The 16,184-nt window shown below is 42.8% G+C and overlaps 1 protein-coding gene across 1 annotated transcript in view; it reads left to right on the top strand.

The window, feature by feature from the left end:
• The first annotated feature begins 460 nt into the window (after nucleotides 1–460).
• Nucleotides 461–16,184, top strand: part of arhgap29a (Rho GTPase activating protein 29a) — a 32,759-nt gene continuing 17,035 nt past the window's right edge. Inside the window, exons 1-2 of the mRNA XM_004569524.4 lie at nucleotides 461–695; nucleotides 1,884–2,277. Coding sequence (XP_004569581.2) covers nucleotides 2,010–2,277 — 268 coding nt within the window. The 5' untranslated portion in view covers nucleotides 461–695; nucleotides 1,884–2,009. The remainder of the gene's footprint in view (nucleotides 696–1,883; nucleotides 2,278–16,184) is intronic.

Raw genomic sequence — 16,184 nt, 5'->3', positions numbered from 1 at the left:
TCACTCTTGCTTTTCTGAGAGCTTAGCACCAGGCACCTTGTTACATGTTTTGTAACCGCAAAGTGATCATGATGTTAAAATCACCATACTGTTATCATAATGTCCAAACTATTTATCATTTAAAGTCATCACATCACTGGTAAAAAAGTTTCATTTATACACTGTTTACCTTCAATTTAATACTTAACTTACTTCTTCCCAAGGCTTTCTGATAAAAATAGAAGCAAAAATTCAGCGCAGCACCTGACCCTGAGTCAGGTGAAGTCACTCATTAAATAGACCTCCCCGTCCGGCATCACAGCGCCCCTAGCGGTGGCAGTTTTTATAAAACAAGAATAGAACATATGTTTGAAGTTACGCCTTTATTTTGAAAGGAATGACCGGAAGGTTCAGCCTTCTAGTTTGGTGTGCTTTTCACTTTAAAACTCCAGACACCTGTTGTTAAGGGAGAGACCACAAAAATGCCAGTGAGGTCACACGCACACCCTAACCGAGCTCCAGTTTACATCACATGGAGAGAAGAGCTGACGGAACACGGAGGGGCTGAGGCGGACACCGGAGGGTTTGGGACACAGCTGTGAAGATAAGGACAGAGCGGTGTCTGTGGATTAATTTATGTGTTTTTAATGCTGCCCATCGGACACTTTTTCGCTTCAGGATTTTTCGGGCTGCAATGTTTCAGGACTTAACGGCAGGTATGTGATTTTATTTGATAGATTAGAACTTTTTTTGAGTTTCTACTGTAGAATATGTGTGCTGGTAAATGCTTCAAGCTAACAAAATAGGATAGAGAAGTGAATAAAAAGTGCGGGTTAAGTCGCAGTTCTTTTATTTAGATCCACGCGAACTTCGTGCTTATCTTTTTTTTACTTTATTGTTGGATAACGAACTTTACGACACAAACACAAAGTCTCTTTACCACGAAAGATGAATGAGTTTATGCTGAACTTCACTTTTCTCTTCCAGTCATTCTGCTCAGCTAAACTCAAATGGTGGCCGCGGGCTGGCTCGGAGAAGGCAGCAAAAGATGATATTTTATGATCAGAGTGTTGCTAGTTTAGATTTATGGACGCCGAATCACCCACTCTGTCATAATGTTTCACTGACTTTAACGAGGATTAAATCTGGCCTTTATTTGAGTTAGCAACAAGTCAAAAATCGCCCCGCTGTTTAAAATTAACTTGAAACGTCATGCTGTTCTTGATCTGCGTGTAGACGTGATGGGGCCACTCTGACTTGAGTAGCGGCTTAAATGTACACACGATGATCACCCCCCCCCCCCCCCCCCCCCCCCCCCCCTTTAGATTCATAACACTATACACAGGGCTGTATATAACATTATAGCTACAGATTTGAACGTTAACATTTCATGACTGCTGTGTTGAATGTGGTAATGCGCCAAACGTGCAGAAACGCTACACTAGTCAGTACATTGTAGTAATAGCAGTAGTAATCTGTAGTTTGGTGGTCTCTGTCACATTATGTTCTGTGCTGTAAATGTTGTAAATTAAATAATTACTACGTGAAAATGCAGATTATTTCGATGAATTCACATCACAGCAGTTTTCCACATTGTTCAAAGCACCACACTGCTTGCGAACTGTACATATTGACCATTTCATGCTCACTGCAGACTGTCACGATTGCCAGTGCCATAGAAAACGTGGAAAATCCACCTGTTGAGTATCAACAAATGCCTGATATGATTTCTGAGTATGCTGATTATCAGTAAAAGATTTCTAGCAGTGGCAAAGCTGGATGAAAAATAGTCTTGTTGTACATGTTGCTGTTAAAAGTTTATGTCCTCTCTGATTTCACATGTGGTTGTATTGAAGTTGTGGAAAAGCTTTGTAATGTCATCTTATTGTAATTTCATGTTTCAGGATTAGACACCTTCTCTCTCTGTGGAGTGCTCTTCATCCCTGCTGGGGTGCTGTTTTTAGTTTGAGAACAGAGCTGATCTGAAGGACACCAAGCATCAGGCCCGAGGGCCACTGGACCATAAAGGCATGCTTGCTGCCATGCTGCGCCAAAGTTCTGGCGGAGGATCGGGCGGTGGTGGTGGTGGTGGAACCAAACTCTCTCTGGGTATTTCCCGACTCTCCAGCTCCAGCATGAGTTCAGCAGGACCTGCCAGAGCCTCCAAGAGCGGTTCGGTGAGCTTGGACAACCCAGATGTCCTCGCCTCCGACCCAAACTACATCATGCAGCTGGTCAGCGACGTGCGCAAGTTTGCTGACGTGCTTCTGCAACTCAAAGAGGTGTTCAACTCCAAAGGTATGTTAGAAACAAGAGAATGCAATCATGTGCCACCACCTTTAAAAAATCTACAGCTGATTAAAAGTGACACAAACACTCTCCTGACTAAACAATAGATAATAACGAACAGTTCAGTTATTATTACCACATTAGTTACCATATTAGGTGTACACGCATCAGAAGGCTCGCTTAATCTGGACTCTTTCTGCTGTTATGAGAGTGTCTTTGGGGGTAACTGTGAGTGGTTTGTTTCCACAACAGTGTGCCTGCTGTGGATGTGGGCTTTTTCAACAAATTACACCAATGAGTACTTCCATGTATTAGCAATGTTTGCCTGTTTCTTAACTAAACACTGCACACCTCCTCTGCTTTTTTATTATTCTGTTTCAGTCATAAAAAAACCAAAACACTTGATTGGTCTTTAAACGCCGGGCTTCTCACGACACAGAAGTGCTGAGTAGTGTTGGAACGGCGATTTATTGCTGAATGTAGCTGCCGGTCCGCTCTTGTGCACATACTTTTGCTGTCACCGCAGAGGACACAGTCCGGACCCTATTTACCTGTTTTTGTCATGTCCCGGCCTTGACTGCACAGTCAGTGAACCTGCCTTATCTCACTTTCACTATGGCTCTTATCTTTCCTGTAAAGTAGAAAATAATGTGTCTTTTAATTGGTCTCAGACAAAATACACAGTGAGAATTGAATAAAAAGTTGGCGCCGCTCTGATCTGTTTTAAACGTGATACAAACCCCCCCCCAAAACAACAGCAGCAGCATTCCAGCTGGGCTATACTGACAGTAAGGAATTTAGATGGAATACTAAGCCAGTTATTAATGCGTTTCCTTTAGACAGTTACCAATCTACAGGGAAGTAAGGTCTGGACTGAGGTTTACGCCATTCCTGCTTTGGTACGTTGTGCATTAGCTTTTGGATGAGACCCAGATTTGTTAATCCCCAGGTCTTATTAAGATGAGGTCAAGGTACATATGGTGGTGGGGCTGTCCCCTTTTCCCCCCATTAGCACTGCCATGACACTCAAGCTTTAGGAAAAAGGAATCCCAGTGGTTTTTTTTTTTTTTTTTTTCAGCAAAGGTCAGCAAAGGTGCTTGACCCGGCTGGGCAGCTTGAGAGACTTTTCAGCGACCCGTCAGCACGCCGCAGATCAAAGCAGTAAATCATCATGTGCGAGCGACTGACGTCTCCAGTTTTATGGGGGCAGGAGGAGACTTTATTTAGGAAATATACCTTGAAGCCTTTACCGCGTCACATTTTCTATGATTGACGACTTGGTCGAGTGTAATCAACAGACAGTTGTGTTTTCATTTAGTTTAATAGCAGATTTAATATATCAAAGTCAATACATAGAGTGCTAGCGCAGGTTCTCGCTGTGGATCACGGTTGCATAGCTGTCATTGTAGATATTTTTGCCTTTGGTTACTGGGGTTAAGAAACCGGTTTGTAATCTCTGTTTGTCTCCTAATGCTAATTACAGTCGTTGCCTATGTAACTGCACATCATTTACAGGTCTAGTAAGCACAGGCTCCGTCATGCCAGTGTAGTCGTTGAGATCCCAACACGTGATTGCAAAGCTTGTGAGTATCCCCATTGAAAGGCTTATTTTGGCTAAGTACAGGAAAGGGCAGATTTGGGGAAAACGGGGCAGATTACGATGCAGAAAATGGATCTGCCCGCTACTGGGGGAAGTGGCAAAAAAGTCGATCGCGGCTCAAGCAAAAGGTAGAGTTAGAAGTAATGTTTAAAGGCTGATTGTTACATCGTGAACCCATGCAAGCACGGGGCAGGGTCTTACAGAGAGGCTACCAAACTTGGCAATATGTACTGATTCAGGAAATAAGTCTTTATCTTGATTGTATCAGGGTGGTTTTTGCTTGTCGTGTCATTGTTAAGGTTTAGGGCTTCAGGGCATTAAGGGAGTGCGCTAACAGATTGTTGGAAGTCGCTGACTTGTGCTTGGATTGGGTTTGATTTAACACCCCAAGGCCTCCTCCCACCCCACCCCCAAAATTTATGGCCATATTGTTTCTGTGGTGCTTCACAATAGAGGCAACCTCTCATTACCCCCAGCGCTTGCTGAAACTGGAGGGAACCCTCCTTTTTTTTTTAACGACACAGAGTGACGAGCGACAGTCAGCTCAGAGCCCCTGTAGCCTGTAACACTGCCTGTATTCACAGTCACTGATGTGAGTCTGACACTCATTGTCCCAGGAGGCATCTCCAGACTATCATGCTTCTGCTAACTGGCAACTTTTTGCAGAAACGATTCTTTCCCAAGTCCAGAATAGCTGCTGACCACAGGACTGATCCCACAGGGGCTTTTCTCAGCCTGTGTTTTATTTTTCTGGCAATGCACATCAACCTTAAATGGTGATTAGTACTTAGTGCCTCTTGAGTTGTGGGTCAGTGACGCATGTCTGAATTGTCTTTTGCTAAGAGAAATCTGTTTATCCTCCTGGATTGCTGTTGGGTCAATGTTGACAACATGTCATATTCACAGTGTGACAGATACTTTTGGGGGCGTGACTTTGTCCAGTGGTTGCTTGTGAAAGACTTGTTAGTAATTGGATGGAGGGGATTGTTATTTTGACATATTGTTTTGCAGATGAGCTGTGGAGTTTGCCCTCATGGCATTTGCGTACAGCTGTAAGTAGAGTCTTTCCATCATATGATTTGTCAAGCAACTATTTAGCCCCTAATGTGTCTTCTTACAACAAATAACAAACTCCAAGCAACAGACTGTCGCTTCTCATCGTCTATTTTAGAGGTGAGGGAGTGCCTGTCCTGATACGATAGGTGTGCCATCGCTGTTGTTGTGAGTACCGAGGAGGATCGTGGCCAATTTCATGTGTCAGCTGCGCAATAAGGAAAACTGCAACACTAAGCAAACCATTCAGTGTAGGTCATTCAGACATTTACTGGCCCAGTTTTGTGTTTTCACTCAACCATAATAAAGCCGGTTAGTGTAATATTTAAGACTATAATATGGTTTGTTAATGGACTTATATTTTATGTAGAAGCTAAATAGCAACAAAAGCTTTAAAATGTTCAATTTAGCCTCATTCCTGCACATCGCAGGTGTTGCTGATAGAATGAGAGATGTGGACAGCTGCTGTTGGCTTAACTACTTTACAAATCCGCTGAATTTAAAGATGGTGGCAGACTAAACAAGCAGTCCGTCTGCATACAGACAGCTTTGATTTGAGCTTTTTCAATGTAGTTGTGCTGTTGCTGTGTAAAACCAGCAGGGCTTTTCAGGGAGGAGATGAATAAGAAAAACCAGGGAAAAGACCCGAGCACAGTGAGTAAATCGTGTAATTCTGATGCTTTTCTAGTTGTCTGGTCAGTCTTTGAACAGAACAGTTTTAACCAGATTAGCATGCTGTAACAAGGCATTAACAGCAGCTGATGCGGTGTTTCATATATTCCCTGCATCGGTGTCAGGGCGTTTCCCTGTCGGTCAAATATCTGTTCCCTGTTTCTGCCTTAATTTGACACCCTGTATTTTTCCATGGACTGCTTTTGTGGACTGCTGATATATTGTGACTACTATAAACACGCAACTTCACATAGAAAATCTTAAACTCAGATCTGCATCCACTGCTTAGTTCATTGTGTGTGTCCTACACTCATGTTACATGTACCCTACATTGCTGTAGAACAAACCACACACACTTGTTTAGCGAATCTCTTGAATTACATGCTGACAAAGTGGGCCACAATGGGGTTTAAAGCCAAGTCTTTAATCATGCATTATAAATGAAGTGAGATTTCAGTGCAGCACGTGAATGCTGATGTGTCCAAAGCCCGTGGCCTCAGCAGCTCTGTGATTGTCAAATATTGCACAGTCCCCATCATTCTTTCTGGAAATGCCTGCGGTGCAGTACACGTACATAAAAACTGGGTTTTATTACAGCTTCGTCATCATTTGTCACGGTTATGATCTGTCAGGGGGAATGGATGACTCGTATGGCTGCCCTCTTTAATTCAGCCTTTGAGTGGTAGGTGTCCTCTGTTAATCAGTGTGGGTTTTCAGAGGTTTAGATTGTGTTGTTCTGGATTTTAATGATTAACAGGTGGCTTCTAAAAGTGACCTGCAGGTGTTGAGTAATGTGTAACGGCATCCTGTAATACAACTTGAAAAAAGAAATTGGTTCAGCTGGTTCATTCATGGGTAATGTAAGTTTAGCAAGTTGCATATTGGCGTTTTGGACTTTTTTTGAAATTTTTTTGAAGTGAAAATATTTTCCCACATGTCATAACGTAAGTGCCCGTCTTTTTATTTTTGTGTCTTTTTTTTGAAAGCCAGCTGAATATCCTGCCATGCTGAAAAGGCTCTGTGGGAAAGTGATTCTGATCTGGGTCCTCAGAGAAAGCCCTAATGCTATTTTCGTAATTTGTATTCCAAATCACCGCTTGTGAAATACCAGCCTAAAATTAGCCCTTCTTGTACTTTTCACTAACCGTTCCAGACTTTCTTAATGGCCGCAGCTATGCTGTGTTTAGACAGTCTCTCCCTCTGGGTCTGGGATCCACTGTAATGCATGCAAGCTTCTTCTTGCCTCCAAAAAGTTCCTTTTATGGTTCTTTTACTGTGCCTGTATTTAAAGTTGCTGTAAATTATCCTGAGCACAAGATAATAAGTCTCCCCAATATGTACTTACATGCAAGGTTTGGGATTCCTGGGATCTCGATTTAATCATGCTGGACACTTATCTTGTAAATTAAGCCTCCTAACTGGATTTATTACATTAGCTTAATTGTTCTGGGGGATCCTTGTTTAAAAGCACAGCTATTGTCTTGGTATTAGTTGATGGGCTAGAGTTGGATAGATTTTTGGATTGTTCTCTCTCCCTCCCTAGGATTAAAGTACAGAGTCTTGTGACATATGGCAGGTCAATTTATCCTCTCTGACTGGGGGAACAAAACATGTAATGATGCACCCTGTACAGAGCGCACTGAGCTGACTATCTATCTTTTGGCAACAACAATGTGTACACTGAAGGCAGGCTGTATACAGGTGGCAAAGCCATGCAGACTTGTTGAGTTTGATAGTCCAACATGACTTGAAGATTTGTAAGTTGTTTTCAAGTTGGAACCCTAGGAAGCTCCCTCTCTGTGCGTATCCCTCTCCTTCGTACACTCCAGAAAGATTTACACTTATGGGCACTGTTGTTGTGGGAGCAGCTTTGTTCCAGGAGGCTGTCGATGTCTGCCACACACCGAGATAAAGCTCCAGGATTCCCACACTGGGCACGAGAGGTTTAGATAGACTGTGGGAGCTGAAGCGGGAATGTGCTTGAGAGAATCAGCCCTTGGGTATTCTTTCATATATAGAGTAGAAGGTTTTTGCCCATATAAAAAATGGATACTGAAGATGTTTTCTATGTGTGTGTGAAAAACAGGCATATAGCAGTGTCATGTTATTCTTATTAATATTACTCAGAATACAGATAATAGATTTATTAAAGGACTCTTTGTCTGTGTAAGACTTTCTTTTGCCTCTTTTAATTAAACTTGAAGGCTGAAGATTTACTGAGACTATGCAATGACATCAAGACTCTATGGTGCAAATTATTCATCCATTAAACGGGGATATCCAAATTAATGCTGACGGTGCATGATGGTGCTCATCCAGTTCAGGGTTGCAGGGGGCTGGAGCCTATCTCAGGTGGGGTACACCTTGGACAGGTTGCTGGTCTGTCGCAGGGCTAACCCTAACCTTGGTGCATGCTTGCATGCGACTGGACCAACCCCACGCTGTTTACAGCTCATAGCTCTGTTGGTACCTGCCAACAAAGCTGATGGGAGTGCATTCATTGAATTATAAGCACAAAAATTAAACCATTACCTTCCCAGTCATTTGATAGAACAGAAATAGGTCATGACTAATATAAGAGAAAACTCCTTGGTTCATAACTTTGAAAGCTTTTACAGAAGAGTGGCAGATTAGCACTGGCTCTAGAGCCCAGAATGCCTTCGCTCCTGTGCACGTTCTGAGTCTGCTCACGCTGTTAATTGCAAGAAACAAAACAGTGCAATGTGCTCAGTTAAAATGCTTGGTATGGTTTTCCCAGATTCCTTTTTTATATTCGGTGTAGTTCAAGTTGGAGCTATACAAAGCAATGTGCTAAGTTCACAAAACGTGGAATTCTTGAATGTTTTTTATTGACTGAAATGTACTGTTTCAGTCAATTAAATGCCTTGACAGTTATGAAAGTAACTGTGTTTTGAGGGTCTTTTTAAAGCTTTTTAGCCCACAAAGCCCATTCTCCCAGGATTAGAATGCTAGTAAAGCTAAACAGTGTGCTCTTGTTCTCAGTGCAGTGTTTGCCCCCAACCTCAGCCTCCTCACCACCCAATTCTGCCCCTTGACAGGTGTACTAAAGGGGCCCATCTGTGCACTTGTTGGACAGCTCTCCCAACTCTGTCCTGCAGATTTTCCTTTGCCCGTACTCTCTTCAGTCTAATGCCTGGCCTGCTTGGCTGCAAACTAGAGGTTGCACTGTGGGGGTATTTGAAGTTTCTCTTTAAAAAAAAAAAAGCATAGTTGGAATGCCAGCCTTCAGGGCTTTGCGTCCACAGTGGGCGACAGCGGCAGGGTGGTGATCTGGGGGGATATCTAGAGAGAAAGGTCGCCTGTCTTTCGTCTGTGACAGACGGCTCCAAATAGAAATGAAAGAGGATGAAAACAAATTCTTCACTCTACTGGGCATCTCATTTCTATTCAAAGGATTAAAGAGGGAAATATCTGATGGGTAAATGTGTCATTAGAGAAACACATCTTGGGATTTTTCACCTGTCTTAACATGTTATTGGATTTTTGTAATTGTTATTAATATGGTTATAGCTTGTTCTTCTCTCTGTTAACATGATGGCACGTTTTCTTAATTATTTTTTTTAACTGCTAACAAGCTTGAAAAAGGCAATTCCCAGCAGAGTGGGAACAAAAAAAGCCCCCTACCTGGGTAGAAGGTGCTGCGTGTCTAGCCTAAGGGTATTTTTTCTTCTTCTCTTGAATGACAGCTCTTTGTGCATGCAGCCATGGGAAAATGGCTTCAAAGGTAAAGCAACAGGGAATGGTTTGGCATGAGCATAGAAACGTAGGCGATGTTCCCCTGCCTTTTTTAACCAGCTGAGTGTAATCTGCTAATCCACAGAGCAGGCTGCCGGTGGTCTGTCGACAGAGGTGGAACACGGCCGTTGACCACAGGAAGTTTGATGGGGAGGGGGGATATCGAGGGGATCTATAGGCCACCCATTGCAGTGACCTGGCAGAGTGTTAAAGGTTAAGTGGACCTATTTCGCAGGATTGCCTTATAGTCGCGCAAATAGTTTGAAATGGTGGTGAGGTCGTTTTTGCCTGTAAGTGAGAGAGGTGGTAGAAAGTGGCATTTCACTCTTGCCAATTAAATATGACTCCTTTACAATAAAAAGGTTACTGAGTCAGACAGTGATTGATTATTAGACCTAAGGGTCAAACTATGCTTAGCAAATCTTACCGTAGCTTTTGATGAATGCTCAAGTTACTGCCACTCCAAAGTGCCAGCTGGTTATTTAGGGGGTGAGTCAAAGGAATGTCCTGCTGCGGTCTTATTCAATGGGACACATGGAGTGGTTTTGATTGACATTAGTCATGGGTTGCCTGTCCAACATATTATTTAGCCCCCTCTGCCTTGAGCTGCTTCCATCTGATCGGAGCGGCGCAGACCCGGTCGTGACACGTTTAGCGATTTCACACTCGTTTTGTGGCAATGCGCAGCCTCTGTCCTCTCAAATGTTTTGAAGCATAAATAATACATTGCTCCCATGATTTGCAATGCATGAATGAGCATAGCTAGGGTCGCAGCAAAAGGAATGTTGCCAAGTCATATTGTGTCAGACCCAAGTGGAAGTTTTGTGCCTCAAAGAGTCGAATCATTGAAGGCCCAAAAAGTGAAAGCTGGCATGTGGTACACATCAAGCAAAGACGTTGGGGTTGCAACAAAAGCGGCTAGTTTTATTATATGGTTATTCTTTTATTGTGGGTAACGTGAAGTAGAAGGTTTATTTTTTTTATTTAGTCTAAGTTTAATATGTTTTTTTGTCTTTTGTTTGTTTGTTTTAAATCCTTTTTTGTTCTGAGAACCAAACAGACACAACTCGGGCAAATAATTCCTGTGCACGTCACTGCTTCACTGATGTGCCACATGTCTTTCCTGCATACTACGTAGCCTAAACCAATCATGAATCTTATCAAATGGAAGTATGCATCCTAAACTTAATGTTAAATCTTGAAGTCCATCACGTGAAGGTGTCAAGAGAGCATCTGCTCCACAGTGTTTTGGTGTTGACGTGTCATCTCAGTGGTGAGCGATCTGACAATGTTTTCATTATGGATCCCCCTCCACTCCTCGCTCCCGCAACTCCCGTCCGCGCTCCCAAACAAGAGGCTGGAATGTTGGGTTTCCATGACGCTAATGAAGTAAAAACCTGGCAATGCGTTGCTGGCAGCCTCTGAGCAGCTCCTGATCTGCGGCCTCCTTCTCATCAGGATCAGAGTCTGATCCCTCTGCAGCCTTCATTCACCAGGGCTTATTATGCCCAGGAATGTCTCTCACTCACTCCCTCCCTCATAACCCCCTCTGAAGCAGGGATGTGGGGTGCTGGGGTAAATTTTGGACAAATCCCCAGTAAGAGTACTACCCCAAATAACACACAACCCCCCCACACACTTTTTTTTCTGGCTCCCATCAAACTAAAACTCCTCCCCTACTACTCCTTACAATCTTTCCTCTGCTAACTGTCACACTTGGACAAAGATAAGCACAAACTCCTCTCCTTCTTTCCTGTGGAAAGCCTTTGTTGTGATTTATGTTCCATAAATGCTTCATGTAGCAGGCCCATGAGGTGACCAATCCCCCTTGTTTGCCATTTGCCCCAGGGACAATGGGGAGTTTTTGGTACTCAAACAAGTCCTCACTCCAGAGTCCTTAGATTTCCCAGGGGAAAACAGAATGATCTTCCCAGAGGCGTGTTTATTTTTTTACCAGTGTTCAGAAATCCTTCAACTATTTGCAAATTGAAACGTCTTCCATCACTGCACTGTCAATACCTCTGCCATTATGTTTTTTTTAAAGGCACTCTGCAGTGGGAACCAGTCCTTTCTTTGTGTTCCAGCCAGAAAGGCAATTTAGGGGTTAAATAATCAGTCTCTGTACATTATCCTGTGTCATGCTGGGCTGGTGGATGCACCCATAATGTCTTGCTAATTAGCCTCTATTTAGGTTTTTCCAATAGGCCACACAGCTGCCATTGACGATTGAAGCCCATGGAGCTTTGCAAAGGAAGACCCTCTGTCTTGTGGGCATTCATGATTTTAGGCTTGTCCTTAATAAACCTTTAGTCTCCCCAAGCTTGATGCTTTCAGGATTCGGTATCCAGTTATTTGGTAGATGAATAGGGTATCTTGCCTCTGTGGGGATGATTTAGTCCATTGTGTGTATGTTGTCTTTCAAAGGATAATGTCCATAAATGGGATCTAAACTGACCAGGACCCATTAAGGGCTCAAGGGTTGAAGCAACTTGTTGTAAACGTTGACCCTTATCATATAAGATAGTGACAGAAAGAGGTTGTGGGAAAACCCTAGCACCAGGGATAAAAATAGCAAAAATCTACATTCAAAAATACTAAAAGTAACAGTAAAAATAACAGAGTAGTTGCTGGACCATTACAAAACAACGTTTGTCAAGTTTTGTACGGCAGAACTGAGTCTTATTATGATGTCTGGTTGTGCCAGAAGTTCATCACTGGTTCCTTTTGCTGCCTCGTGTGGAGCTGGGCAGCTGAAACAAAAAGACTAGAGGCTTATGCCCTCAAAACCCACCAGGTCTTCGGCACTGGAAGGAGCTGCACATGGCATCTGATGATTGATGAAGATGGTTGCTATGGATAAAGATGGGATTCCAGGTCCTGTGGAGAAGCTTTTGGCAAAATAGAAGGAGCAAGCATGTTGGCATGGACGACCATCTCACTGTGGTAGTGAAACAGTCTTGTGATTGAGCTTGTCCCCTCATGAAATAGTTTTTGGTAATGAGCTGCTTATTTAGTTATTTCCACACATTTTAGGCAATCTTTTGCTGGTTAATTGGTTTGAGTTGCCGCTTGTTGTCTTTATGATGATATTTCTCAACAGTCTAGTCGGCTGGACATAAAGTTCCCAGTAGAGCTGGGCGATATGAGATTTTTTCATATCACGATATGTTTTTTTCATTTCAGGCGATAACGATATCTATCACGATATAAGCCAAATAACTATTTGTAAGATTTAAATGTGCCGTTGCTCACAAGTAAAATGTGAAATAATCAGCAGCTTGTTTTGATTTAAATATTTATTTCCCATAATAAGTTCAACAGGGTAGATGTACTTAAGGAACATGAGACTTTTTCAGATAAATAAAGGCAAATATTGCAAACTACACAAAAGGCAGCCGCTAAAGCGTTTAAGTTTCAAAATAGAACAAACGAAACAGACTAAATTGTCAATTCCACTTAGAAACAAAATATTAATTCTAAAAATAAATCTTAGTTTGTTTTACAGAAGAACAGACAAAACTGACTAACTTTTGTCAATATCAAATAAACTGAGAACTAAAAGGAAATTCTCAATCTCTCCTTGTTGTATAGCTGAGCTTTTCAAACAGTTTTAACAGTTACTTTAGTCTGACAAAAGCCGAATGACGAATTAGCGCTTCCAGTCAGAGACTGAGGCTACGTCCACACGTACACGGGTATTTTTGAAAACGGAGATTTTCCGTTTTCGTTTTAAAAAATAATCCCGTCCACACATAAAGGCAGAAATGAAGGAAAACGCTGCTATGAACATGCCAAAGCATCAGGTGGCGCTAGATTCCTAACCGTGTAGAAATGTTGGCCAATCAGAAGTCTAGAAGCCTCGGTGGGAAAAAGTAAACAAAGCTGGGGCATAGAAGCAGAACCGAGTCGTATGTGTGGAGGGACAGTAACTGTGTGTATATGTAAGCATTTAAACACTGCAGAGAGTAGAATTAACAGTAACAGTATTGTAGAAATTCATTTCACCGAAACAATAACGTGGCGCACAGTGTGACGCATGCACCAGTTTATTGTATTTCCAGACTTGCTTTCGGCACAATTTACAGTGCACGCTACTCTGTTTTTTGTCAGACTTGAAATAGCCGAAATACCTTCACACTACGGAACTTCTATGGCTCTTCTGTTCGACAATCTCTCCGGCATTGGAACCATCATCTGTTTTCTCTTCGGTCACGCTCGGTTGATTTTTCTAGTCGGCATACTCATTTCCTCCATTACCCGCTGGCTGCTTCCCAAACAAACACACGTGCGGCTTGGCACTTGTGCTGTACGTAACAAGTCATGCGACGTGACGCTGCGGCTGTGATTGGTTCGGCTCTGCGCTACTGAATTTGGATCGGCTGACCTTTTTTTTTTTTTAAGAGAACAAGAGTGGCGAGGTCTATCGCGATAGCTTAATTTCTCTATCGAGTAAAAGTTATATCGCGATACATATCGTTATCGTTCTATCGCCCAGCTCTAGTTCCCAGTAAAGCAGCAGAATATATAGACATTTTGCATGTCAGAGCTGTTCTGTTCAAAACGTTTTACCTGAACTGTTGATCACTGTGAAGTTGTCACAGACTGGTCAGTCGGCTGGATTTACATTTCAGGCCTCAGCTAGTATTGTCACGGTGGCCACAAAGACCTAGCATTATTAGCTCCACTGGCGGAACTATTTGTCCCACTCCAAAAGAGAGAGCTAACGAATAAAAGAAAAAACGGGAGACAGCTAAAGTCTTCCTGATCCCCATTTCCATGAAGGGTAATCCAGGGGTGATCGTCAGCACAAAATGCGGCTTTGACCGACTGTGTCTTTTGTGTGTGTGTGTGTGTGTGTGTGTGTGTATGTTTGTTTGTGTGTTTTCGTTTAACCTGTATTTGGCTGCAAAGATATGTGACCTGGAAACAACTATTAAAGTGAAGTCATATGACATTTAAAACATGAAATCAAAACAACCTCCCAAACAGCCTCCTGTGTATTTAGTGTGATTATAGTTTAGGACTCAGCATATCTAGATCACAAGTGTAATTATGTGAGTATGTGTGTATATTGTGTTTGCATGAGTGAGGGAACAGAGGGAGACGTGCCTACCCTCTTGTACTGGTTATTTCTAAGAAAGCCACCCATGCATGTTGTGTCAGCAGTCTGGTCACACTCCACTGTATGTTACCAGTAAGTAGCAAAAAATACCTCAGCCTTACCTACCTTAGTTAATGCATTGCGCTGTTCATGATCTCACTCTGACTAAGCCGAGAGCACGTTTTCAAGGTTAGATGATAACAGAGTGTTTTGTCCCCTTGTTAATGGCTGTGACTCACTGTTTGTAAAGTCACGTGCAGTACAGAGAACCACATACCTGAGATGCCGTGTTTTCTTTGGTTCGCTCGCTGGATGGCTGATGATTGCTAAAAGACCATAGTAGGTCTCGTTTATTTATGCACATAGCAGTTGGGTTCGTGTGTTGCGTTTCTGCCGTCCTCCACTTTATGGTGCTGTCGCCAGGACAGGAGAACTCAAACCCGGAATGGTGTCACATAGTTATCTTGTCACCAGTATGTACAGTGGGGCAAAAAAGTATTTAGTATCTTCTTCCTCCAAACACGACGAGTTGAGTTTATACCAAAAAGTTCTACTTTGGTTTCATCTGACCACATGACATTCTCCCAATCCTCTGCTGTATCATCCATGTGCTCTCTGGCAAACTTCAGACGGGCCTGGACATGCACTGGCTTCAGCAGCGGAACACGTCTGGCACTGCGGGATTTGATTCCCTGCCGTTGTAGTGTGTTACTGATGGTGACCTTTGTTACTTTGGTCCCAGCTCTCTGCAGGTCATTCACCAGGTCCCCCCGTGTGGTTCTGGGATCTTTGCTCACCGTTCTCATGATCATTTTGACCCCACGGGATGAGATCTTGCGTGGAGCCCCAGATCGAGGGAGATTATCAGTGGTCTTGTATGTCTTCCATTTTCTGATGATTGCTCCCACAGTTGATTTTTTCACACCAAGCTGCTTGCCTATTGTAGATTCACTCTTCCCAGTCTGGTGCAGGTCTACAATACTTTTCCTGGTGTCCTTCGAAAGCTCTTTGGTCTTGGCCATGGCGGAGTTTGGAGTCTGACTGTTTGAGGCTGTGGACAGGTGTCTTTTATACAGATGATGAGTTCAAACAGGTGCCATTCATACAGGTAACGAGTGGGGGACAGAAAAGCTTCTTACAGAAGACGTTACAGGTCTGTGAGAGCCAGAGATTTTCCTTGTTTGAGGTGACCAAATACTTATTTTCCACCCTAACTTACGAATAAATTCTTTACAAATCCTACCATGTGGATTCATGGATTTTTTTTTCACATTCTGTCTCTCACAGTTGAAGTGTACCTCTGGTGCAAATTACTGACCTCTGTCATCATTTTAGGTGGGGGAACTTGCACAATCGGTGGCTGACTAAATACTTTTTTGCCCCACTGTAAATTGGTGGGTCCTAGGACTAATCTGCTCAGGGTTTATAAAACGTGATAGCATTTTGTTTGATACACTTCTGTTTGGAAACACAGTGGGCCTGCAGACACAGTTCATAGCATAAAGTGGCACCTTGGAAACATTTAATTTTCCAGCTTCTACAGTATCATGTAGCATATGACCTGTCATCATTGAGACGGAGCAACACTGCCAATGATCTCTTTTCTTACTGGTGAAAGGTTAACAAGGCTAATGGATAATCCACTGGCTGTATAATATGTCAGTTCTGTCATTTGAAATGGTTGATTTCATATATCGCATGTTAGTTATTGCCAAAATGTTCTAAGGGGCTAAG

The sequence above is a fragment of the Maylandia zebra genome, linkage group LG9, assembly GCF_041146795.1.
Source record: "Maylandia zebra isolate NMK-2024a linkage group LG9, Mzebra_GT3a, whole genome shotgun sequence".
Taxonomy (NCBI): Eukaryota; Metazoa; Chordata; class Actinopteri; order Cichliformes; family Cichlidae; genus Maylandia; species Maylandia zebra.
Note: the sequence above shows the minus strand (reverse complement) of the source record. Positions and strands in the feature narration are given on the sequence as shown.